This window comes from Podarcis gaigeae (assembly GCF_964106915.1).
Source record: "Podarcis gaigeae genome assembly, chromosome: 1".
NCBI classification, from domain to species: Eukaryota; Metazoa; Chordata; class Lepidosauria; order Squamata; family Lacertidae; genus Podarcis; species Podarcis gaigeae.
Genome location: NC_139678.1, coordinates 124,668,838 through 124,695,996, shown reverse-complemented (window position 1 = coordinate 124,695,996; position 27,159 = coordinate 124,668,838). Strand labels below are relative to the sequence as shown.

At 41.9% G+C, this 27,159-nt stretch overlaps 1 protein-coding gene and 2 long non-coding RNA genes across 10 annotated transcripts; 1 reads left to right on the top strand and 2 right to left on the bottom strand.

Annotated features, from left to right (window-relative positions):
- Positions 1–171: 171 nt before the first annotated feature.
- On the bottom strand, positions 172–26,980 carry LOC310832684 (MOB-like protein phocein). Of its 3 annotated transcripts, XM_083714865.1 has the most exons (9): positions 26,849–26,980; positions 23,729–23,893; positions 11,555–11,617; positions 10,582–10,682; positions 9,752–9,794; positions 9,473–9,559; positions 4,835–4,914; positions 4,211–4,322; positions 172–2,458 (listed from the first exon to the last, which is right to left on the bottom strand). In XM_083714865.1, exons 1-9 carry the CDS (start codon positions 26,849–26,851, stop codon positions 2,327–2,329), a joined length of 786 nt encoding a protein of 261 aa, XP_083570991.1. In that variant the 5' UTR covers positions 26,852–26,980; the 3' UTR covers positions 172–2,326. The 3 variants fall into 3 exon arrangements, with proteins under 3 accessions (XP_083570991.1, XP_083570989.1, XP_083570990.1); XM_083714863.1 differs by lacking the exons at positions 23,729–23,893; positions 26,849–26,980 and adding an exon at positions 14,841–15,223; XM_083714864.1 differs by lacking the exons at positions 172–2,458; positions 4,211–4,322; positions 4,835–4,914; ... (2 more) ...; positions 10,582–10,682; positions 11,555–11,617 and adding exons at positions 21,029–21,264; positions 22,254–22,343.
- Positions 6,635–9,380, bottom strand: LOC310833362. Its single transcript, XR_014558658.1, has 3 exons — positions 9,255–9,380; positions 8,559–8,973; positions 6,635–8,236 (listed from the first exon to the last, which is right to left on the bottom strand). It is a non-coding gene; the product is annotated as an uncharacterized lncRNA (long non-coding RNA).
- Positions 15,103–26,362, top strand: LOC310833340. 6 transcript variants are annotated; one of them, XR_014558650.1, is made up of 3 exons: positions 15,103–15,117; positions 17,430–17,571; positions 21,741–22,238. It is a non-coding gene; the product is annotated as an uncharacterized lncRNA (long non-coding RNA). The 6 variants fall into 6 exon arrangements; XR_014558647.1 differs by lacking the exon at positions 15,103–15,117 and adding an exon at positions 15,183–15,280 and having other exon boundaries at positions 21,741–22,247; XR_014558648.1 differs by lacking the exon at positions 15,103–15,117 and adding an exon at positions 15,241–15,256 and having other exon boundaries at positions 21,741–22,247.
- Positions 26,981–27,159: the final 179 nt, after the last annotated feature.

Here is a 27,159-nt window from a genome sequence, read left to right as displayed (position 1 = left end):
AGCTTTATTTCTAATAAATCCTCTGCAAGTAAGACACGACACATTCAAGTCATCTCCAGTTAACTCAATTAATACAGACTCTTTGGCTACACCAAGGAATTCTTTGTATGAAACTTCAGAAAATCTCTTGATTAAAGTAATTTCAAAACAATTTAGCAAAATAGACTGGTATGGAAAAAGAAAAAGATTTAATTGCAACCTCTACTTTTTTTTTTACAATGTAATTCAGAAGACAGACACATCTCAGTTTCCCTATAATGCAGAATGTAAGTTAAACCCTCAATATATATTTACCATACAAAGTCAATAGTTCACTTATGCTTACTGAAGTTCTACAGTATCAGCCAGGCACATGTGTGCACACATTATCAGAGGTACTCAAGTCAACAGCATTAAAGAAGGTTACAAGCAGTGCCCCATTTCCTTAACTTGATTATATGAAGTCAAGTTTACAGTGCAGAATTGGATTTATTTGCTAAAAACAAGATTAGCCATTTCAGAGGCATACACCAGAATAACATGGAGATGTGTTGAGATTTTGTTGCAGCCTCAAGCACCACGGACTTTCACAGAAATGCTTAATGGTGCTATTTCGTTTTCCGGCTGGGGGAGGCTGCCCTGAATCAGCCATTTCTGACAATAACCATATATATCCTGCTACCTCTGAAAGGGAAATTCTTTAGCCACTTGCTTTGAGGTATCAATCGTGTCTACATTACTCAAGGTAGGCCTTACATTGGGTGAACTGACATAACTAGCTGTTGCTAAGAACACATCTGATGTGATGACCCTGTTATCCATTAAAACCATATTTTAAATTGAAAAGTAAGAACAGCACAGAGGGGCAGAACCTCTCAACAAAGCTGCCACCAACATAGCCCTGTTAAAAGCAAGTGGGGCTTGTGCCCATGAAGAGCTAAGTGTCCCTTCTCCTGTAAAGGGATGTAAGGTTGCATTCTTGCTGTTAGATAGGCCCAATTTGAAATATATATATTTTTTTGCAGTTAAGGCATGTACACAATGCTAATCTGAAACACAAATTATGAATATTAGGAAATAAATTTGCACCTTTCATTCTGCGTTAATGAGCACTCTTCAAAATGAAGTGTGTGTATGTGAAGTCAGCTTGGCAACATAAAAGCCGAAACTTGCCCATTTCAACGGATCAAAGGGCACTGGTTAATGTTTTAATGTGAATGGAGAATACACCCACTTCAAAAAAATAAAAATAAAAAATCTCTCCAAGTCCATTTGATCACTTCTAGCGCTTTTAGATTTCTGCATTCATATACACTAACACAAACCTGCAAATGCTATTTAAGGAAGATACACTTAAGATTTTGGGGTGGGGGTGGAATTCAATTACTGGAACATAAAGCAGGTGGTATTTGCATGGATGAAAGGTAAGACACAATCTCCAGCTGCATTTACTGTGATGAGTAGAGTTCAAAATTCCACGGAACCCTTTTGTTACAAATGAGCAAGGCTATTTTGGCACACTCTGCAGTAGTGTAAAATGAACTTTTAATGCAAGGTATCACCTGTAAGCAATTACTATAAATATGCACAGGTATAAGCCACAGAGCACTTTACTGTAGGCAGAAAGGAACACAAATTGCTTTTACCCACTGGCAAGAGGTGCAGGAAGGAAAACACGGAGGGGAATCTTTGCCTTAAGGTGACTGAAGTGAACATACGGCCTTTTGCGATACACACAAGTCTCCACCGATACAGAAAGGCAAGTCCATAAAGAAAAAATCTAGAATACACTTTTGGCAGTATAATAAGTGTTATCCTTTTGGTATTAATACTGTAATAATGAATATTTGGATACACACATACTACAAGAGTTTAGACGCTATATATGCGCACACCCAAAAAAAGCAAAAGTTGGGCACTAAAACAAGGGTACTTTCTATAAAATACAAAACGTAAAGAGTTAAATGGACTTGCAAGCTTCTGGTGTTAGTCAAACTAAGGCTAAAATTCCAACTTCATCAGTATATAGGAAGCTTCAGGTTTAAACTGGACAAGGTCTGAAGATTGTGATCCAATGATTGTTTAGCAGCAATTTTACAGAACTGTAAATTCTTTTATTAACAGGCAGTATAAACAGATAATTCTAATTTTATTTAAAAACCATGAGTGCCACATTGAAGAATATACAGCTCATGAATAACTTAAACCATATTCCATATTAAGAGGCAACGCACACAGCATACAAAAAGTATACTAAACAAAGCTCTAAGGATACATGATTGACGTTTCTAAATGATATAAACAGTACACAATGTTAATTACGGAATCATTCAGTCCACGACACTCATCATGCCTCACTTTCGCCAGAAACTGAATTCTGCACCTCCTCTTCTAAAATTGGTACGATCAGGTTATCCTTGGACATCAGGTTGTATTTCATCACAAATTTGGTAAACCGGTGACACAAGAAGGTTTCATTCTTAAGACAGAAAAATAAAAAAATGCATTAATATACACACATACACACACAGCGTGAAATACAGACTTGGGAAAGAAGTTATTCAAAACTAATCATGGCCATGTTATAATTTCCTATATGGAGACTTCCGTGTAGGAGAAAAGGCCCATCAGGATGCTTGATCAACACTCTGCTCTTGAGGCTCTTCCCGCTCACAAAAGCAGGGGGTCAATCAGGCAGATAGAAATAAATCTGGGATGCTACCTTGCAGTTTCATACACAGAATCCTAGTTAGGTAGGCAGTTGTAACAAATAACGATTGTTGCACTGTCGTCAAATCATCTGAGTTATTGCTTAGTACATGGAAACATTTTGTAATTTCTGCTGAATCTAAAGGACAGGGTTTATGCAACAAGGTAATGCACACTTAAATATACTAGGAAGAAAGCAACATAATTTGCTTTCAGATCTGAGGTACTGTATTTTTTTGGGGGGGGGGAATTCAAGAAAAAAAATATGCGGCTCTTGGGGGCGGGAGGTGGGGGAAGTGAGAGAGCCTCGCTGTCCCTTCCCCCACCTCCTGCAAAAGCCAGGGATAGCCGCGCAAAGCCTCCCCGGGGCAGCGGGATGAAGGCTCCCCATTGCCCTACGGAGGCTTTGCCCCGCTAAGGCAGAAGCTAAAACAGCTAGAGGGAGCGCTGCACAGCGCTCTTTCTAGCTGTTCTGGCTTCTGGGGTAGCCCGCAAAGCCTCCCCAAGTTGGGAAGCAGCGGAAAGGCTGCGCACAGCCTTCACGCTGCTCCCTGAGCTTGTGGGGCTGGCGGTGGGAGAAGCCCAGCTTTCCCCCAGCCCCAAAGAGCAGGTCAAAGAGCAGGTCGGAGCTGGCGGGGGAAGCTCGTGTCCCTCCCCCCAGCCCCAGGGACCACACATTCTCTCCATAAGACGCACAGACATTTCCCCATAGATTTTAAGAGGAAAAAGTGAGTCTTATGGAGCGAAAAATACGGTGCATGAAACTTTTAAGTCCCACTGCCTATCTCAGACAAAACATTGAACACTAAGTATGTGAAGAAGGACCAATATTCACCTACTCTCACTGGAATCTGCCTGGAGTTTTGGATATTTTGGAGTAAAAGGTAAAGGACCCCTGGATGGTTAAGTCCAGTAAAAGGTGACTATGGGGTTGCGGCGCTCATCTTGCTTTCAGGCAGAGGCAGCCGGCGTTTGTCCACAGACAGCTTTCTGGATCATGTGGCCATCATGACTAAACCGCTTCTGGCACAACGGGACACTCTGACGAGTGCCAGAGCACACGGAAACACCATTTACCTTCCCTCCACATCGGAACCTATTTATCTACTTGCACTCGTGTGCTTTTGAACTACTAGGTTGGCAGGAGCTGAGACAGAGCAACAGGAGCTCACTCTGTCACAGGGATTTGAACCGCTGACCTTCCGATTGGCAAGCCCAAGAGGTTCAGTGGTTTAGACCACAGTGCCACCCACTTTCTATAAGCTAAACAGAATTTCTACACATACCACATTTTGGAAGCAAAAAATGAGACTCAGCAGGGGTCTCTAAGAACAACTCAATTTCAGTTGAGTTCAGAAATAAATGCTGGTACTAAAACAAAGTGTCAAAAAGAGCAGAACTCTCTGACCAATCACAACATGACCTCTAGTTCAATAGCATATTAAGGTACGTATAACACAATCCTCTATCTACTCACAGGCAGGTGGGTACAGAATTGCAGCTTTAGTATCAGAGTACTTACTTCATATTCATCAAATATTTGGCGATGATGAAAATATGCATGTGAAAATATTCTGTAAATCCTACGGCAGACTGATCCTAGTTTGGCTACGGAGGATTCCTTTATACTAACCCTGTAAGCAATTAAAAAAAAAATTATACATGGACCTTACTTCTGCTATTGTTGCACTAAATGTTTAATGATGGTTGACAGTATTACTTTCATAAATTATCCATGTAAAAATTATTTCTGACGATAATTTGTTCACCAAATCGATATATAGATTCGTTCAGCCCGGACATTGAGGTCCAGCTCCGAGGACCTTCTAGCGGTTCCCTCACTGCGAGAAGTGAAGCTACAGGGCCTTCGGTAGTGGCGCCCGCCCTGTGGAATGCCTTCCCATCAGATGTCAAGGAAATAAACAGCAATCTGACTTTTAGAAGACACCTGAAGGCAGTTTTTAAATGTTTGATGTTTTGTCGCTTTTTTTTTATTATTTTTTTTATTATTATTATTATTATTATTATTATTTTGGGAGCCGCCCAGAATGGCTGGGGAATAAATAATAAATTATTATTATTATTATTGCCTTCAGAACCAATCATGAATATTTAAAAAAGCAAGCAGATTCACACAGAGCTTTACCTGCTGGGAAAATATTTATTGCTATTCAGAAGACATGCAGCTCCATCCAATGTGTGTCTGGTGTAGTCAATGGCAGGACACTAGAAAGGACCCAAGAAAGAGAGAAGAGAATTTATTACTAGCTCTAATCCTACACCCGTAAAAGGTTGTCTTGCTTTAGAGGAATGAGCTTTTGTAGGAAAACACTCAGAATATTATGTATACTCCTATAAAGAAACAATACAATTCTAGGATTCTATGAAAACTGTTCAGATAATGGTTCAAGGTCGGAAAAAAGAAACAGTCAAAACAATTGGCAAAGTAGACACTATTACTGAAGTAAGAACACAAAAGATCATACCTACTGACTCAGACATCTAAAAACAGGGGCAGATTGTCACGCTGCGTGTAATTCCTCTTAACTACTGGCATGAGAGTGACACACACAGAGTCACAGTAGCATACTCTTATTTATTCATCCATGTAGCAATTACAAAACTCATTTCCAAAAAATAAACTCCTGTCAAACCTTGCGCTTCCCTTGATATTCTGTTCTAATTATTCTTAAAATGTCCCATTTATCAAACAAACATAATCTTCTGGGAACTACCATTTCTCCTGTGAATCAAGTCCATCTCTTCCAGCTCTAGACACTTCACTAGCCATTTCCATATAGCCAAAATACGGACACAAGATTTTAGCTGCCAAATTAATTTTTAAATGTCACTCCCTGTGCAATATCCTCCTCAATCTAATTTATGCTATGTATTATTTACACATCCCAAAATCAGATGCCATCTGACAATTCCACCACTTCTCATACTGACAGACTCAATGAGAGACTTAAAATAAAGACCCCACCAGATCTCATTCCATTTTTCTCCTGGGACAGAAAAATCAAGACCCGTTTCCTACCTAATGCTCATTATAGTGATCCTTCCTTCCTAAGTCCAAAAGTACTTTGTAGTTTTTTTGCTAACATGCCGTTTGACGTTTTCTTCAAGCTGTCAAAATGACAACTGTCTTAATGCAGTTGTGATGCGCCCCCCCCCCTCAAAAATCCTTAAATTGAAGTATGGAAACCGTAAAAATGCCCACACTCCTTTTTGAGTAATTTCATACCTTCATAATATCTCCCCATTCCCTACCAATGGCCTAAATAAGATACACCATGAATTCCCTAACTTTCAGAATCTTCTGGTCCATTTCCCCTAAGGAACCTAATGCTATGCCTTCATAGAGAGCCTAACTGATAAATGTACACACTTGATTTCCTTTTTCCATATTACAAAAAGTTGCTGTGGAATCAGATTTTGCTCCAACTGTTCTCCTCTTTCCTTGACACCCACACCAATAATCTTAAATAAGTATTGATATAAAGCTATTCCAGTTAGTATACACCTTTGTCCTTACTTTGTAATAACCATACATTTAGCCAATTCAATTGAGCAGCTTCATAAAATGACAATAAATTTGTAACTGCTAGTCCTACTGTCTGATTGGAGGTACAGTGGTGCCTTGCAAGACGAAATTAATCCGTTCCATGAGGCTCTTCGTATAGCGGTTTTTTCGTCTTGCGAAGCAAGCCCATTGACAGCCTAGCGGATTAGCGCTATTAGCGGTTTAGCTGCTTTTAGCGGATCAGCTGATAAGCGGCTTAGGGGCTTAGGAAAGGGGGGGAGGTGAAAAAACCCGCAGGAACTCGCAAGACATTTCGTCTTGTGAAGCAAGCCCATAGGGAAATTCGTTTTGCGAAGCGCCTCCAAAACGGAAAACCCTTTCGTCTAGCGGGTTTTCCGTCTTGCAGGGCACCACTGTATTAGTTTCTATTATTGGTGTACGTCCTGACATATAGTTACCAAAATTCTCTGCTTTTCTATTCATGCAAATCAAGCAATACTCACAATGAAGTAGACAAAAATAGAAACCTTCATAAAATTGCTTGATCATATTTTACTTTGGCCATCCAAGACAAGCTAATTTCTTCCATCTTTCTAAATCTAGTTTTACTTCCTGGCTAGTAATTTTCTCAGTCCTTTGGCTATCTACACCACCTTTATTCCTAGATATCTAGCTTGTTTCTTTGTTATATCCAGATCATAATCACACACACTTTCTGCCTGTTTATCTTATATCCCAAAATAGCACCAGAGTTTTCTATGATCTGAAACGCCTATTTTTCCAAGGATAAAATTATGTCATCTAGATATAGGGCATTCCATATCTGCCCTGCTTTCAACCTGACACCACAGATCTTTCCATTTTGCTGTAGTGAGTGGCTCTATCGACAATACAAGTAATAGAAGTGAGACGGGCAACCCTGTCTTGTTCCTCTAATTGCCTATTCACCAGTATTCTTGCTGATGATGCAGAATAGAGATAAAATGGATTAAAGCAACTGAGAAGATTAAAGGCTTCCATGACAGCAAGCAAGCAAGTCAATTTGACACTGTCAAATGCCTTTGTGGTATCTAAAAACAGTAAGAAAGTCGTGTATTGTAATATACTCATAACCTGTATGATTATCCCATGAAATACATGACACATGGTTAGTTTAAGCCATGGGTAGGCAAACTAAGGCCCGGGGGCCAGATCTGGCCCAATCACCTTCTAAATCCGGCCTGCGGATGGTCCGGGAATCAGCGTGATTTTACATGAGTAGAATGTGTGCTTTTATTTAAAATGCATCTCTGGGTTATTTGTAGGGCATAGGAATTCATTAATTTTTTTCCAAAATATGGTCCGGCCCCCCACAAGGTCTGAGGGACAGCGGACGGGCCCCCTGCTGAAAAAGTTTGCTGACCCCTGCTTTAAGCCCTCAACAATGTGCCTGATCTGTGGATGACTTAATCCTGGAGTTCCGCTTGGTGAGCAACAGAGAAAAAGAAAACAAATTAGGGGAATGTAGGAGTAAGTACCTGGATTTTTTACCCTATATATTCACACTATATTTGATATAAAAGCCCTGTGATCTCCTGACCTGGCTGTCCTGAGTCTGACCTAAAAGCCAGAGGTTTTCCGACTTGCTTGCTGAAAGGCTTACAGAATGCTGGAATTTTCTGTCAAACATACAAAATCTAAAATTTATGAAAGTAGGAGGTTGCACCACCCCGACAAGACTGTGCGCTGAAGAGAGAGTGTTCCAAGTTGCTTTTTGTAAGATGAATATGGGCCGTAAAATAATAGTTTTTTGTTTTAACACTGGAACTGAAATTTAGAATTTGTCAATACTGTGCACATTATCGCAAAGGGATACAAATGTTTCACTAATCCGGGGGGGGCGGGGGTGGGAGGGAAAAACAAAGAGTATATAAGGAATTCAATCATCAGAACTGACTGGAGTCACCTGGAGTCTGTCACTACATCCAAAGGCTGTAACTGGCAATCACGATCCATCTCTGGACCAAATCCTCTCAGCTATTTCTGTACACAGTGGTGCCTCACAAGACGAAATTAATCCGTTCCGCGAGACTCTTCGTCTAGCGGTTTTTTCGTCTTGCGAAGCAAGCCCATTGACGGCTTAGCGGATTAGCGCTATTAGCGGCTTTTAGCGGCTTAGCGGATAAGCAGATAAGCGGCTTAGAAAAAGGGGGGGAAAGAGAAAAAAACCCACATGAACTCGCAAGACATTTTCGTCTTGCGAAGCAAGCCCATAGGAAATTCGTTTTGCGAAGCACCTCCAAAACGGAAAACCCTTTCGTCTAGCGGGTTTTCCGTCTTGCGAGGCATTCGTCTTGCAGGGCACCACTGTATATTCTTGTGTAAATGCTCAGTAAGAGCTTATCCATGGAAGTGTCTGAACATATTTGTCTTTTCACGAACTATTACTATTTCAGTGTGAAGGCTCTGAGCAACATGCTAGAAGTAATGGGGAAGCCTGTTTGCTTTTATTACTCTTTAAAAAAGAGTAAAACTACCCAAGTTCTTATGCAGAAAAACAAATTAGTAATTGGCTTGGAAAAGACTAATGAAAACTTTTTTAAAAAACCCAGTAAAATGTGCATTCATGGCTAGAAAACTAAGTTTGTCATAAGATGATGTCAAGATTCAACAGCTGTGGGCCAGGAGCAAATTAAATTGAACCGTGACTGCTATGGTGACATGGTTTGAAGGAATGACACTTCTATCTACTACTACCCACTACCAAATTACAGTGGTGCCTCACAAGACGAAAAGAATCCGTTCAGCGAGTCTCTTCGTCTTGCGGTTTTTTCGTCTTGCGAAGCAACCCTATTAGCGGATTAGCGGATTAGCGCTATTAGCGGCTTAGCGGCTATTAGCGGCTTAGAAAAAAGGGGGGAAAGCGAAAAAAATCGCAAGACTCGCAAGCCCATAGAGAAATTCATCTTGCGAAGCGCCTCGAAAAACGGAAAACCCTTTCGTCTAGTGGGTTTTTCGTCTTGCGAGGCATTCGTCTTGCGGGGCACCACTGTACAAGTACACTAACTCATGGTAGCAGGTAAGTATACTCCTCAGATGAAAATTATAGCTGATCTCCAACTTGCACGTGTGCTTACCACTTCATGCTGAACAACTGAACCATCTTATAGACAAATAGTGAATGGAAAATGGTAGCAGGATAAGGGCTGGAGGTCCAGTTGTATGAAGTGAATAAGCAGGGAAGAGTCTTGGCCGCTGCTTTTTATATTCCTTTCTTACCTCTTTGGGAGTTTTATGGGCTGCACAAAGAAATATCCACTGCTCAGTTGCTGTCATCTGCGTGCATGTATCCGGATGGCATTCAGTCTGTTGAAACATTTGTACAATAAATAAAGATTACGCCAGGCGTAGGACCTCACATTCAAATTTCTCTCTCTCTATTCCTACCAACATGACTAATAAAAAACAGAGCACTGAAGAACAATATGAAGCATTAAGACGCAAATACATAAAAAAGTTATTCTTAATTGTCAAAAGGAGGATAAAATAATAAATTACCTGAAGTTTAACCGCAAGGCCATTAAGCTCAAGACAGAACTGCCTAAAATTTTAGAACACAGAAGGTTAGAATTCAGCGGTGCCCAAACTTTTTTCAAAGAGGGCCAGATTTGATGAAGTGAAGCGCCGTAAGAGCCAACCAAAGTGCTGACCAAAGTTGTTAACCTTTTTTTTAGGATTTTACCCCAGGAAATAAACTGCCACAGGGGCTGGATTAAACCAACCAGCAGGCCGGATTAGGCCCCCAAAATGGACTTTGGACATGCCTAGGTTAGATAATCACTTCCCTCCCCCATTAAAACATCACAGTCCAATGATTATGAACTACAATATTTTGGATTATATCTAGCATTCTCTAACTTGGTGTCCTTCACATGTTTTGGACTACAACTCCCATCATCCCTGACCATTGGCTATTCTGGCTGGGGCTGACCAAATATCTGGAGAGCTGTAGGTTCAGAATCCTGAAACCATAATTTGTTATTTCTGGAATTAAAGTGCAGTTGTGGGGTGGGTGGGAATCATACAAAAACTGGCTGCCTAGAGAAGCCAGGGTGGCTGCATTTGACCCTAGGCCTGAAGTCCGCCCCCCACCCCGGTCTGTAAACTTGAGTCTATCGTAAGCAATTTGAATTTAATCAAAATGGCTTTGGTAGTGACAGAAACAAGTATGTTTAACCGTAAAATGTATTTTTTCTTATGATACGGACAATGAATTGGACAATACCAAGCAGGCACTCATTCAAGGATGAAGGCCCCAAGGCCTTTTTTCAGAGACTGGTTTCAGTTAAGCTCAAACATTTATTTATTTTTTACAGCACAGACCATACCTTAAGTGTTCATACTTCCAAACACCTTCATCCTGTCCTTCTGGAGGTTCAAGAATTTTGTCAATGTTTGAACAATCTGCCCTTATGTTTTGCTGGATATACTAAAGGAAAGAAATATTTAAATAAGATACATTTCACTGATGTTAATAATAATGTCAGAAATAAACTTAAGTGTGTTCAAGACTGTGGTAAAGTTTGTTGTAGAAATTTCTCAACACACGTTGTTAGAACTGGATCCAGTGCTGCTGCACAGCAGACTTCTGATAGCGCAATAGATCTTCCCTTATCCTTTCCCTGCACACCCTCAACATCTGCTCTAATCTGCACCCCGTTCTAATGTTGGGCCTCCAATGTTCCAAAATGGAAGAGCAACTGTTCCTGGAAGCACAATATGTAGTACTGACACATTAAAACGGGGTAGGCAACCTAAGGCCCGTGGGCCGGATGCGGCCCAATCACCTTCTAAATACGGCCTGCGGAAGGTCCGCAGTGTGTTTTTACATGAGTAGAATGTGTCCTTTTATTTAAAATGCATATCTGGGTTATTTGTGGGGCATAGGAATTTGTTCATTTTTTCCCCCAAAATATAGTCCAGCCCACCACATGTTCTGAGGGATGGTAGACCGGCCCACGGCTGAAAAAGGTTGCTGACCCCTGTATTAGAATGAACATGGGCTCAGTGGTCCAAAGGCTATTACTGTGAAGGCATTTGAGGATCGAACAAACCCAACTATAATTGCAAGAAAGAAAGCTAAGTAACAGCATGCATGGAACACCACTGTCTTCCTGGTGTGCTGAAGGCTAACCTATCACAAACAATCACAGCTGCTCTTTACATACCACAAGTAAAATTGTCTTTGTGACTATAGAAATGCACTGATATATATTCTAGGCAATTAACAAACAGCAAGAAGCAGAAATAGATGAAATGGGGAGGGGAGAGGTGGACACAATGAAATTAAATATGATGTACCTGCTGAACTGCCAATGTGCTGTCCATTTCTTCAAAAGATTCATCAGGCCAATTATAAAAATCCTAAGATAGTAAGGGGAAAAAAGACTTAAAGCAAAGTGAAGAAAAACAGAAAGATTCCAGTCCAAAAGATATTCATTATTGCAAGAGCACTTAGAGTGCTATACATCAAAACAGAACAGACACAGCTGTATACTGTGCAGTTGCACACAAACGTCCAAGTGCAATTCCATTCTATTATTAGGAATGCTCAGCTGTTCCAACAAGACTGTAAAGTCTTTCAGGATATCCCTGATTTCACCATCTCTATTGTCCAATTCTGAGTTAATGCAACTAGCTGAATGTGGGGATCTAGTAAAAGTAGCTATTGCCAAGGCAGCAATATGCAACCTACACTTACAGCAGGGTCAGGTAATGACATCAGTGCAGTATCACAAGGCATGACGCTGCAATGATGTAGCAGTCTCTGTATCCCATCTGATACACTTATTGACCAGCAAAACAAGTAGTGAGGCCAACTGCAGCATTGTAAATATTTCACTACAGAATTGCAAGGGGCGGGGAGGAGAATATCTTAGTTATTCTGCTGAGACCATGTTCACCTATTACTTAATTGTCCTCAGTGACTACAAAATGCCAGCTGCAACTTTGCACACTTATACAGAAGTCACATAAACCAGTGAAACTCACCTGGCAGTGTACATGCACAGGGCCGGGCTATTAGACTGCAATCCTAAATTCTTTGGTTTTGGATATAGTGCTATTTATTTCAACAGAACTTAACTCCATGCAAAAAAAATGTTCAGGGCTGCAATACAGAGTTTCCAATATCCCAGTAGTCAATGGTAAACTAGTTTTCTGTGATGGGCATTTTGACTATAAGTACTTTTAATGAAATAGGTTGAATAACTATAACAGTAATACAGTAATTCCAGTTCTTTACAGTGCTATAGTCTGTCCTTGTTTGCTCTAAATAGATGCACTGAATTTTAAGATGTGCCAGGAGAAACTCAAAACAGTTTGCAATCTTTTCTAAATCTATCTATCCATCTATCTGCCTTTACATAATACACTGACAGTTATCAGCCCACACCCCTCTTACAGGAGACATTTAAGGTATGTCTCCCACAGCTTTCTCAAGAGGATGACTCATGAATCTTTTCAACTGGAAAAAACCACCATGTTACTGAAAAAGAATAATGCTATAGATAAGAACATACATGAAAATGTCTAACTAGTCACATCATAATTTTTTCACTATTCATAAAGGATGTTACAATCAGATAGTGGACGAAAAATATCCCAAGTATGTCACAGTTTTCCTGCTACTTTATTCAAGCCTTAATGCTTTACCAGAAGGCACTATAAAAATGCAAGTCTTAAGACTTAATTTGCACAGAAAAATGATGAGCAATACTTTATACAGAAATACCGTATTTTAAAAAGGCCTGGCTACATAATTTTAACAGTAAGAGGAATAACATGAAAATAACAACTGGAGTCATATCTAATTTAGTATCCAGCCATTTGTATGACACCAACATCTCAATGCTGCATATGATATGCAATCCTTCAAGATGAATGTACCTATCTAGTTAGTTTGCTATAGAACCCACTTATTACTGGGCATTTCATGCACACACACCCTTTTTAGTTGGTACATTCCTCTGGTATTATCCAAGATAACTTCACAAATGTTTTCTTTAAGCCAAATTACAAAATGAACTTACTTGCCTCCAGGTTATTTCCTTCAGTCAAAATAAAGCACGTTGTTGTATACAACGATACAACTAATACATACAATTTATAGCCGAGAATTTGTCTTGAATAGTCAAAACTTGCAGGCATGGCCAAACTTGGCCCTCCAGATGTTTTGGGACAACTCCCATCATCCCTAGCTAACAGGAGCAGTGGTCAGGGGTGATGGGAACTGTAGTCCCAAAACATCTGGAGGGCCAAGTTTGGCCATGCCTGGAAATTGTTGTGCTTGTTTTATTTATCAGCAGTTCAGCCTATGAAAACAAAGAGAGTAATACTGTACTACCTATACTTTATAACTTGCCAAGTTACTGACGTTGAAAAGTCAAGCAAGATGGGCTAAATTTATATGTATACACTACATGAACTGCTACTATAAAAGGATGGCAAGTGGGGGAAAATAAATAAGACAAAACATCCATCAGTACAAGTTGCATCCAGTTTTGAGAGGAAATGGCTGGAACACACATACTCAAGACAGCAGTTAAAACAATACACAGAGAAAAGGGAGAGAGAAAAGATTCACATTTCTCAATACACTTAACGCCAACTGCTTTGAAAGGTTAAACACAGATAGGTGTAACCTGGGTCTTAATTACAGCAGGCAAGATTAATGTCAACACATTAATCTCTGCCAAATATGCATTTTTTAAATATATATATATATATATATATATACAGCAAGTACATGAGCAACCTCACAGGCACCAGCCCTGAAAAATACAGGCTAGACCGCTTCTACTCCAACCACCACCCTCCAACTCCTCCCAGCTGTATTCATGAAGTCACTGCCCCTTACACGCAATCTTCCCCATCTTCTCCCTACACCCAGCACCTGAAGTCACCTTCCCAAGACCCCACCCCATGAACTCTCTCCGTGGGGCGATCAACTCCGTCAAACTCTTCCCTGCGCCCCTATATTCTTCTCCCCCAAACACCCTCTCTTTCCTCCCTGCACAGGTTACATGCCCTTTCTTTTTCCTTTACCTTAAACCCTCCTTTCCTAACCAACGTCACGTCCCTAAATTCTCTATTTCCGAAGCAGCTGCTTTGAAAAAAAACAAAAAACCCCACCACAACCCACGTCCCTTCCCCGCAACTCCCTCTTATTCTCCTCCCTTTCCAGAAATCCCTGCTCGAGCCACAGGACACGCAAGGCCGTTCACACGTTCGCGAAGTACACGGGGGTGGGGGGGAAGAACCGCCCACCACTTTTTGGTCAACGCCGGATCAGGACCCTGCTTGAACCCCCGACCCTCCCCCAACACCCCCAAAAAACAGCGCGGCCTGCCATTTTGAGAGGAGCATCCCACCCTCGCGTTACTTTCCCCTTCACACCGGGCGGCGGCGGCGGCGCCTCTTTCCGCTTCCCCGGGGAACGGAGCGCGGCGGAGAGCGAGTAGGCCTCACCCGCCGCCGGCTTCTCGGCCCCCGTCACCCGCCTGCCGCGCCACCGGGGCCCCCTCCTCCTCCGGCACCCCGCTTCCCACCCGGAGCCAGAGACCCATTGAGCGGGCGCCGGGCTTACCTGGGCCTTGGTGCCCGGCCTGTTCCTCCTCAGCACAGCCGTCCCCTCCGCCATGACCATAGTGACAGCGAGCGGCGCCAGGACCCGGATGCGGCGGTGGCACAGCAGCAGCAGCAACTAACCAAGCGGGGAGGGCCGGGGGAGGAGGAGGGAGGCGGGAGAGGCGCGAGACGACGGACGGGACAACGCGAGACGAGCGAGCTTCCTTCGCGGGGATGGGGGGGGGCGAAAGCCCGGCGGGAACGTTTAGGTGAAGCACGTGATCGGCCTACGTCAGGTCGGCGGGGGCGGGAGGCAGGCGCGAGCGCCGAAGAGCAGAAGTCTCACGAGGGAGGGGGAGAGGGTAGAACAGCGCGCGGGCGCCCCCTCCTCCTCCTCCCAATAGCGGGCAGGAGGGAGAGAAGCGCAATAGAACGGCGAGGGGAAAGGGGGAGGAGCGAGTATGCCGAGGGCGGGAAGGAAATGGCGGGAAAGCGGGCTGAGGAGAGGTTGTGAGCCGCCCTGAGGGCTTGTGAGGGAAAGGCGGTGTATAAATCTAGATACAATGGTTGCCATTAATCTGATTTGAACTGATTTTAGAATGAAATGATTTTAGAATGTTGTATTATTGTATATATTTTAAAATAAATAAAAAATTATTTTTATAGGTAGATAGATAGATAGATAGATAGATAGATAGGGCGCCTCAAATATAGGCGAAACTGCGTGGGAAGAAAGCATAATAATAATAATTATCGCACTGCACAATAAAGGCCTGGACAAAACAAAGGACGTGCTGTTTTAAAAAAAATAATAGGTGTGTCAGAGAAGCTTGCTTAGACGTTCACAGGAACAGGAGGAGGGGAAATAAAAAAAAAAACCTTAGCAGCGGGCGGGAGTCGAAATACCGTATAATAATAATAATAATAATAATAATTTATTATTTATACCAAGCCCATCTGGCTGGGTTTCCCCAGCCACTCTGAGCTGTTCCCAACAGAATATTATTATTATTAATAATAATAATAATAAAGTGATAAAACCCAACACTAAAAATTTCCCTGTACAGGGCTGCCTTCAGATGTCTTCTAAAAGTCAGGTAGTTGCTTATTTCCTTGACATCTGATGGTTGGGCGTTCCACAGGGCGGACGTCACTACTGAGAAGGCCCTCTGCCTGCTTCCCTGCAACCTCACTTCTCGCAGGGAGGGAACCGCCAGAAGGCCCTCGGAGCTGGACCTCAGTGTCCGGGATGAACAATGGTGGTGGAGACCCTCCTTTGGTTCAACTGGTGCAAATAGGTTTTGGGACAAAAATGAGCGAAAGGTGGAGGTGTTTCTCATCGCTTGCAACCATGCTACCTGCCCTTGCTAACTTTTGACAATAGGGCAAGGCAGTGGCCAGAACATGTCACCTCGCAGACACTTCTCTAAAACATAGCACATTATTATTATTATTCCATTTACAATGGTACCTTGGGTTAAGTACTTAATTCGTTCTGGAGGTCTGTTCTTAACTTGAAACTGTTCTTAACCTGAAGCACCACTTTAGCTAATGGGGCCTCCTGCTGCCGCCGCACTGCCGGAGCACGATTTCTGTTCTCATCCTGAAGCAAAGTTCTTAACCCGAGGTATTATTTCTGGGTTAGCAGAGTCTGTAACCTGAAGTGTATGTAACCTAAAGCATATTTAACCTGAGGTACCACTGTACAACATAACCAACTTTTCCTCCAAGGAGCATGAGGTGGTGTGCATAGGGCTCCCCATTCTCTCCTCACAACAACCCTGTGAGGTAGGTTAGGTGGAGAGGCAGTGGCTGCCCCAAGGTCACCTGGTGAACAAGCTTCATGGCTGAGTTGGGATTTCAACCCTAGTCTCCCAGGTCCTAACTCCACCATAACCGCTAAGCAGCCTGGAGAAGGCCAGACTGCCTCAGGGGCTTTTTGATGTGCCTTCAGGAGAACAATGCTGATCTGAAGGGGAAAACTAGGAAGCAGTAAACAGAAATATTGCATCCACTTTTATTTGTGGTCAATCCAGCACATTTCTTAGCCTGTCCATTGTAACATATGTGTTATGTACTGAAGTTCTCACCCTGGGCCAGCAGGGGATACTGTAGATAGTTATGCAAATGAAGGATCGAAAGTGCCGTTCAGTGATTGGATAGTTTGTATGCAAATGAAGGATCAAAAGTGACGTTCAGTGATTGGCTAGTTACAGAAAATCGTTACTGTTGCATTCTAGTGGAGCTCTATATAAGCAGGCTGACTGAGCTCCTCAGTTCAGTTCTGTTCCAGCTTACAAATAAAGAGCTGCTTTGGAAGAATCACTGTGTCGTCTGATATGTTCGCCCACAACTTAACAATAAGAGTCATAAGAGTTCAGAACTGGGTTTCCTTTTAACCTCTGAATGGAGCCTTTCCATTTTAGAAGAAGCACGGTGAACTCAAAATCTTATAACTTTGGTCTATGAAAATATACCATTGCTACATCCTTAGTGCCTATGCGAAACATGTCTACAGCTTCCCGTCATTCAACAGGGCCAAACCCCAGCCTTTTCCCTCTCGAAAAACATTGTTCACCAAGGCCTTTCATATTTGCTTGCTTTTCAGAGCGGGTTTAGCAAAGCAAGCAGAATTAATTGCCCTTGAGAAGATCTTCGCCGCGGACAGAAAACTGGCCACAGCTCCTAATCTTGGTGGAAGGTCAGGGAGCCTAGCTTTCATCTGTTGGCATCAAACCTTTCTATAAAAGGTAAAGTAACATTCAAAGAAAGTTTGGGGTTTGTTGCTCTGGTGGATCTATTCCATAACAAAAAAAGGGGGGGGAGCCTGGCTTTTGGTTTAATCAGGATCACATTTTCACTCTAGAATGGAAGAGGGTTTGGCTTATATCGAGCGTTTTATTTTAAGTGTTGCAGAAATTGACAATTATTTGCACTCCTGTCACTGAAGCAGTGCAACCGCATGAACTCACTTTGTTCTTTAATAAAAATAGCTACCAACCCCCCTCCCCATAAATAAATATCCACCTAAAAATTGGGGGGGGGGGGTTAAACTAACCTGAATAACAATAACCATATGTGCCAGGCAGACTAGCCAATGGGACAAGGTGTGTAAAAGAACAGTACAACACCAGGTTTATCAATTTCTTGTTTTGCTTATTACATTTACACTTGTAGAAGCAACATAAACTATGGGAACAAAACTTTCATTGTGATTTGGCACCAAAAAACAGGTGTTTCCAGTGTCACTTCAGTTTCTGGCTAGATCAATTGCAACTCAGCTACTTATATACAGTACACTAATTTAATAAAGAGGACAGGTGTTAGGTCTCATTGGCATATTAATAGGATCCAAAATGGTTTTAAAAAATACCCTAGTATTTTCGTGTAGGAGCGGCAATCCGGAAGACCACCTACAGTACAGTGTGGCTAAAAAGAGAGAATTATGTATGGGGAAATAAGGTGGCTATGTACAAACATACTTTGTCTGCTTTACAACAAACTGGAATTTGGGTAAAACATTTACTTGACAGAAAGCTAGAGGGAGCAAGGCACTTGTCATTATTTCCTTTCAATGAGAACCTGAATTTCTGGCAGTGGTCCACGTCTTTCTAAGGAAGTTTGGGTAGAAGCAGGGGAAAGTGGGTGCACCTTTCTGACCTCTCAGTCTAATTAAGTCTACCGTTTCATTCTTATCCAGCTGTGTTATCTGATGACACTGGGAGATCTGTGGTGCAAGTCTTTTTTTATTTTCAACTTATTTGCATTCATTTCAGTAGACAGCACTTCAAATTCTATGATATTCAGAGCCACGGGAGTTTAGGGAGTGCCCTCATTCATACCATTCTAGAATTAAAGCAAACCCCCACCCATAAAGTTCTAAACACTTGGAGGGTGGGGTTCAAATAGCATTTCTTGAATAGAATCCTCTCACCCGTGCCACATGGCAAATCTATTTGATGATGAGGAAACTTCAAAATTAGTAACGGTGTCAATATGTGCTGTTAAAGGCAAAACCTAAGCCCTTTGGGCATACTTTAAAATAGTATTGAATCCTGGGCCCGTACTATCATGCTTTGGATTTGTTTATGGTGTTGGAACTTTTTTTCTCTCCCTCTCCTCGCGCACCTCATAAATTCCTTACAATATTGACTATCCCTGCTCTTAAGGGGAGGTGTAAAATATATTTTGGTTGTGATCCATAATTAAAGAGAATCATGGTTCGCAGCAATGCCCTTCCTGAAGCTGACCTATCAACCACTAAACCATAAGCCAGTTTCAAATAAACAGTACTGTCCTTGTTCTCTGTGATATAGCCTTGCAGTGGATGATATAACATTCTCAGCTGTTGCGCATAACATTCTGCATAGCTTGTGCATCATGTCCCCCCATTAATGTACAAGAGAGAGGCTCTTTATTTCTTGGCAGTTGAATCCTAAACATAGTGGCTTAGATACTGTTAACTTAAGTACACAGAAGGAAAGATTCCCAAATTTTCCTTCCACCTTTTTTCCTTCCTTTATGGAAGATGGGGAAGGGATCTACCATGGGGTAGGTGGTAGAGGTTCTGGGTGTATTTGTTGTCTCCACTGAGCTCAACTTCTCTCAGCTGCCAATTAGGGTTTGAATGCTGTTGCTTTAACCCAGGCAGAATTCACATGTTGGATTCCCATCATTTGGATTGCTCTCCCCATCTGTTCTCTAGCCAAGCAAGTATACAGTATTCTAAATCAGGTTTCTCATTCATCAAGAGCATTGATTATTTCAGTGTCAAACTTTTGCATTTCATTTCCAAGCCTCTTGTTATTGTGATTTGCCAGTCTAAGTCTTGAGATATAAGATAATTTTATATTATCTCTACATGCCTTCATCCATTTTGTTTTTAGGGCAAAAGTATTTCCCACTTCTTTACATTAATCAAAATGGGAGGTCATCAGAGCATGAAGCCCTGTGGCCAAGCTATCCCTGTCCAGGAATGGCTAGCAGCAGTGAAACCTGGGCATAAGAACTCCATATTACCAAAGACCCCTGGCTCCAGTGACTAAGTGGTATTGAGGAACAGTCCTAGATAACTTTTCCTTCAGGGTATGTGCAACCCCATAAAAACAGGTGGTCCCCCAATTCCCAGACCTAGGAAACACCCAACTTCCACATATTGGTGGCATCCGAACTTCAAATTTTCTGATGACCTCATACAGCAGTTTCATATAGAGAGAAGAGGGGACAGAACAGAACCCCAAGGGACCGCATGGATTAGCTTCCATGGGGTTGAATGGAAACCTCCCTATGCTATCCTCTGAGACCAGCCCTGCAATTAGGAGCAACACAGCGCCCTCCACTCTCAACTCACAAAGTTATTTCAATAAGATACTGTGTCTACAGTATCAAAAGCCACTGAGAAATCCAAGAGAATCAACAAAGTTTCACTCCCCTCTACACTAAACAAGGTAATCATCAGTCATGGAAACCAAGGCTGTTTCAGTTCCAAACTGGAGCTCAACACCAAACTAGAATGGATCCAAATAATCGGCATCCTCCAATGATGTCTGGAGCCGACCAGTAGGTGTCATCATTTTATATTTGCCTGACAAAGCTATTTTGGTTTTCTCAATATTGGATATGCTTCCCCTTGTTCGATTTGCTGGCATGCAGCATTTTGAACAGAGCACAGCTTTTCTGGGAACTGTTTTACATCCCTAATTTTAAAGAACTGCACGTTTTATTTTCCTTCAAATGCTGATAACCCTTCCGTGACAGCACAATAGCATGGCCATTTTGAGTTTGTGCACCAGTAGCTGCTAGTGAGAAATGTGATGTTTTCCAGCTTGGAAGCAATTATTATATTCATTGACTTGAATAATTTTAGGGATTTAAGGGATAATTATATTTGACTTGTGAACTCTCCAAGCATTCTGATGCTTTTTTTTTCTCCAAAGATGGAGAAATTGGTCCAAAAAGCTCTTTAAGATTCCACGTTGTAATGACATGACGTAAAGAAGGCTGTAATGCAGCACAGGAGGGATGCTTTTTTGGGGAGGCAGGAAACTAAACCCTAAACTGGTTTCATGGTTCTTTGGCTCCTAGTCTATAGCTCTTTTTTATTATTATCACACGCCATCACTGTTTCACCCTGAAATGCTTTGGCTACTTAATTAGCCAACAAGCTGCTCTAAGTATATTTAAAAAACAACAACAGAACACACGGAATAAGATAGTAAGAAATGTATTTTGGCTATACACATTGTTTTATTTTGAAGTCACAATGATACTTGGTAATTTGGGAGAATTTGCATTTATTAGAAAATAAAGAAATTATTTACATGATGGAACAGAACCATTTGAGCACTTTTTGTGGAATGAAAACTTAATGATAACGCAGCAAGATGAACTGTTCAGTCCACATATTTTCCAAGAATATCACCATCTCTAAATATGAAATAGTCCTGCAAATAAAGAAAACAAATTTGTCCACGTTGAAGATAAACAATTAAGTACTTCAAAAGCTGAAACGCTGAAGCTCTTCCAACACAGAGATTTATGACATGTCCTTGGTGCTATACAAATATTAACCAAAGGACAGTTCTTCTACTTCATCATTGCTATTGCTCTGAAAGGGGCTTGAATTCCCCCAGGACAGACTTCAGATGAATTGATTGGAATAGTTTACAGGGGTTCAAAAGAAATTTAAGAGATTCAGCTGGAATTCTTCTATAAAAGACCAATGTACTCTTGAGATTTTAAATCTCACCTAAGGTTTACATACATATACATAAACTTTTAACTTTCCCCCACTTTACATTGGTTTGCAAACTTATTTCCACAGATGGTTTGGCCCTAAAATAGTACATACAATTTGTGCAATGGTTGTTAATTTTTGAAATGCAGGTCACACACTTGGCAAACTTCTATTCCAATACAGGCAAGTTAAACCACAAGGAAATTACTGCAGTGGCTACAACGGGCAAGTCTTGCCTGTTCCATACTCAGGTTTCTCCCCAAGGAGGTAAGTCACAATTGTGTTTCATTACTTTCTGGTAACAGGCCTAAAAGCAGTAAAATCTCTTCTCCACCTCCCACAACAAAGGAATGGGGTTGCAGAAAGAGGACAGTGGCTATTCCAGACCAGTTAGTTCTGGATGGAGATGAAGGAAAGCAATGAAATGTTTATAGAAGGTAGGCAGAGACTGAGGCAGTGTGCATACATCTGGGAACACAGCATATGGAAACTATTAGGTATATGAGAATTAGGTGAGCAGACCACTGAGGTTTCTTGGGAAAGGGCATGAAGCTTCTAACGAAATGTATGTGATCTTCCATAAAATTAAGAGAAGCACTGCTTTTGGCTTTGTTTATAAAATAAAGAGTTTAAGCAAGTATAAAAGTGGCATACAGATTATAATATACAGTATAGAAATTTAATTCACACACTAACCTTGTCATCCAGTACAACTTTTGTTCCACCATACTCCGGTAGCAGAACCTTCTCACCAACTTTTACACTAACTGGACGAGTCTCTCCCTCCTAAAGGGGACAAAGAATAGTTACTGACAACGTATGTTACAATGCTCTTAAAAAGTTTTCTATAGTGGAAATGCAGCTGCAATATTGCATCAGTTGGAGCTTCTGCGCCAGGCCCAAGGCCACCCTCAAAGCAAGCACACTGCCGTCATCCAATCTCAGGGCTATTAGTGCATGGTGGTCAAGTGATCCCGATCTAGATATGGCTGTAGGTGGCAAACTAAGCAAAGCTGGTAAAAGGCACTTGCAAGTCACAGAGGAGACGTGAGTCTCCAATGACAAAGATGTATCTAGGAGTACCCACAAGCTACGTACCACAACCCCATTCAGAAGAGGTTACTGGGACCACCTACCCAGAGAGCATCTTCCCAGGCTTTCGGCACAAAGGCAAAATATAAATACAGGGCTGTATCAACACTACTGTTCCAGTAGCTTGTCATGCTTCTGCATGCTCAATATAACTCCATACCCTCAAAAACTGTTCCAGGATACACACACGAAACAGATTTTGGATGTACAGGTGGAGAGGAGATGAGAGGAGAGGAAAGAGTTGTCCAGTTGCGAAGTACTGGATGCAACCCATAGTAAGTAAATAAACACCACACAGATCGTTTATGAGCCACTTACCCAACAGGAGGAGGCAAGTAAAATGCATTTAGATGAGTGCCCTTTGCCCCCTCCCAAAACCAGAAAAGACACGAAGAGTGGCTGGAAGAGAAAGCGCTCAACACAACCTCCACAGTGGCCTTCTCCAACCTGATGTTTTGTTCTCCAGCTCCTATCAGCACCAGCCAGTCACGGTCACTGAGGGCACTAGGATGGGGAAGTCTGCTCCATAACATACATCTGTTACATGCACAAAAAACCCAATTCTTTCTTTCTTCCAATCTTACATCCAAATCCTATGAAAGTTTGCTTGGAGACAATGTTGTGCCACATTTAATGGGACTTACGGCTAAGTTTGCATTGAGTTACAGCATTACAGGCCTTATCACTAAGAAAAGCAGGGAGTTAGCTACCATAAGCTCTGTGCTATGAAGACATGCCAGAGCGTCAATGGCAACTGCCCATTCCAATTCTTTCTCAAATAGTAGAAGAGCTTGGGGGAAAGGATCATAGTGCTGGTTGAGGAAAGAAGAGGCGTATGATGAGGAAAGGCAGAAAAACAGTGAGGAAAGGCAGAAAAACAGCTGGGGGAGAAAAGCCTAGGAGAACAGCAAGCAGATAATGACACCTTGAAATGTTAATTAGAAAGCTGTTGCCACTGTACCACACTGTTCATGATGCTTGAGGTAGAGCAGAGAGGTGATTTTGCCTGGAGCACTAAGAAATCTCATGTTTCTTACCTGGAAAGCTATAAAAAGCTTTGATAGGAAAGGTCTGCTTACCTTGCTTTTAGAGCCTGTTCCAACTGCCACAACAGTGGCTTGTAACACTTTTCCTTGTGATTTTTCTGGAATCATAATGCCTCCTTTAGTTACTGTCTCAGCTGCACACCTTTCCACCAATACACGGTCGAAGAGGGGAAGAAATTTTTTAAATGCCTGTCCTGCCTGTTAAAACAAATCACAAGTCATAATGTACAATAAGCAAACCTGAGTCTCTCAGCCACAAGCACATTGTCATCTGAAGAGGCAAACATGTGATTCTACCACTTTTGCACCACAGTGAAAGGAATGATGGGGAAATAAGGAAAAATCTGGAAAAAACATAGTTACATATATACAATCCCCATTATGGCCAATGAAGTCTTACACATGTCAGTACATTTTAGGTAAAGCAACTTCAAGAAAAAGTTAAATACTTTGTGTAGGTTTTACCAAAATTATTGGCATCGCATGCTGTTAAGAAATGAGTCTCATTCCACAGATCTTGTTCAAAGGAAGAATTCTGCAGAAAAAGCTATATGAAAAAGCCATCTTCCCTATAAAAAGAATACCAATCTTATTTAAATATACCCAGGTGATCTTATTTAAAACAGTATTAACTACATTGGAATAAATATATTTTGCACAAGGATGTGACTGGAAAATAGAAATGAAAGGTAGAGAGTTATATTGCTTATGTGTTTCAAATGGGAAGAATAGGCATACGTGTAGTAATGGCTTTGGGACAACTTCCAAGCTTTGGTGATTTGGAAACTTACAGATACCACAGAAAATCTACCAACATTCAATTTAGTGTAATAGCTTTATTAGGGCAACCAAATTATATCACAGAAAGGTATGCAAGGCTCACAAATAGGAACCTTAAGTTCAAGTTAAACTATAGCACCACAAGAAAATGTTTAACAGCAAGAAATGTAAATTAACATTCCACAGTGTAAACATGTTGAACTTTGGACATTATTAACACAGTTTTTTGGGAGGCCATCTACTTGTGCCCACCCACTGGTGCACTGGAAGTTTGCTTGCACAACTGAATACCCCTTGCTCTTGTTCCCTCATAACCCCAATTCTGTTCTGACTTGAGGACTCTGGGGCAAACTTGGAGGGCATGGAGGAAAAGGAAACATTATTATCCAAGAATGTTTTGATCTGGAAGCATTAAAATAGTAAAGGGTGGACTTCTACTACTTTCTGTAAAAAGCAACGTACAGTATTCAATTTCATATTTAAAAGGAAGCTTGTTGTGAGGCTAGATGCAAAACAAATCCACATCTTTAAGCAGGCAACTATGTATGGGTTAAAGAGCAACTATGTAGGAGTTAATAGAAAACCAGAGAGTGCTAAAATGAAGCTAGCCAGATCACATGACGCTGGCTCAGTTTCCCGGCCTTCTGGTGGTTTCCAAAGATATCCAGCATGGACACTTACAGAAACAGCTAGAAACCAGGAGAAGGCCTGGATTATCTGTACTCTTTTTGGACACTAGAGGTCACTGCTGCAGAAGGAAATTTGAAAGTCTTCTCGAACAAGCTAAGCAAATGGACAAAGGAGCCAGAGAAGGAATTACCTAAATGTGACCAGCAATTAAAGTATTTCCATTACCTGGGAGTGAGTCCCACTGACTTATTTCCACAGAATCCAATTTCAAGTCTGCAGTGCAGATGCAGCACTGAAGACAAGTGATCAAGAGACTTTAAAACGTCTGAAAACCCATCCTCAATAAAGTACAGTTTATTAAGAGATTTAACAAGTATGTCCCTACCAAGAGTATTCAGCAACAAATATTAATACGTAAAAATAAAAAAGAGTGTCAGCCACCTATTTGGATACAAGTCAGTAAAGCTTTTGCTAGAAACTTCTCTAGGGTTAGGAATTTACAATACATTGTGCAAAAATACTTGGGACTCTACACAAACTTTGGTTTACATCTTAGTAAGAGCATATTGTCAGCACCAACTCTTTCAACTGGTACCAAATTGCTTTAGATTAGTCCATCACATACCCCCATTACCCCACTTTTGGCAATAACAATCCCTGCATGCTCCTACACTATTATGAGCAAGGAGACTGCTACAGAGGAGCAAGTCCCATAGGACTTACTTCTGAGTAGGAATGGTTAGGATTGTGCTGTAGGGATTTACCTTAAATCAACTAATTTGACCCAAAAAGGATTCATCTCATCTCCCATTATTTTGTCGCCTGCCCAATAATTCCTTTCCTTTGAAGAACTACTGAACCAACAACTATCCACTGTCAGTAACAGTCAACGATTGATACAACAAAAAAACTGACTTTTCAATTTGCACTCTTCACCACACAATAGATACAACTTGTTGCAAAGCAGAGGACGTTCCTGTCACTCACTGTCAGGAGATTCGGAAGATAAAGGATAAGATAATAAGAATAAAGAGCACATGTTGTCAGATTTGATTGACTAGGAAGTAACCACTCCTTCATTTACTGGGGAAGACGGGTCAAGGAAACATGTGCAAAAGATTTCCTCCTCACTACCTCACACCCCTTCAGGACTTGGAAAAGTACGATGGGCTTGAATCCCTGTACTTCCATGCTGCACGTGTGTACTTTACCAAGGGTTGGAAGAGACCACGAGGGTCAGCTATTCTCACTCCCTGTAATGCATGGTTTGAACCCATGACCATGAGTCTCGCGCTCTACGAACTGAGCTACCCTTCTGCACTAAACAGCTAACGATATGGAGTTACTCTTCCAGTGATTTGCCTCGTCCACCTCCCCGCCATCACGCCTAGTGGAGGCGAGCTGCACGCAGTCCATTCATGCGTGCATCACGCGGAGGCTCCTGTATTGGGTGGGGTGGGGCTAGATGACCCTGGGGAAACCTTCCGCCTCTACAATTCTAGGCAGGCGTCCACTCTCCCCTGCCCTGGCCTATGCACCCTTCGCCAGCCAACTGAACCCCACTAGGGGGGTCCCCTTCTGCACATTTTACGGGAGAACACCTTTCACCGTGAATGGGGTGGAGACAGAGAGACTCAAGAGTTGCATTAATGAGAGGGAGGGGGGGAGAAAGAAGGAAATAGGGATTCTTCTTCCCCACCCCTTGCAAATACTTCTCGAGAGGGGAAAGCGCGAGCAGCTTACCATGGCGCGCGCTTTATAAGGGCTCCTGCTCCCGCTGCGAGGACTCCTTGCACCCCTGACCGACCCAGAGCTAGCACGCGCGGAAAGGGTCACGGCCCGCGCGTGCGCAGACCATGTCCCGGAAATGGCGGGGAAACTACTTCCTGTGGCGGTTAGCTGAGGCGTAGTGGGGGGGGGGGAAGAATAGTTGGGATAGACTTTAAAACTTTTTCGGTTCGCGCTTTCTCATTACTTGCCGCGAACCAGATTTATTTTTTAAAAAAACCAGATAAGGTGTTCGGGTTTGTGGGCGTGAGGCGACACTCCCGCCA

What these genes read in the sequence shown, in the direction of transcription:
- LOC310832684 (XM_083714865.1), bottom strand. An exon ending in GCACATTGGCAGTTCAGCAG is followed by an intron (nt 10,683 to 11,554) that starts GTACATCATATT and finishes TCTTTCCTTTAG; the next exon opens with TATATCCAGCAAAACATAAG. An exon ending in CCCATAAAACTCCCAAAGAG is followed by an intron (nt 4,915 to 9,472) that starts GTAAGAAAGGAA and finishes GGTCCTTTCTAG; the next exon opens with TGTCCTGCCATTGACTACAC.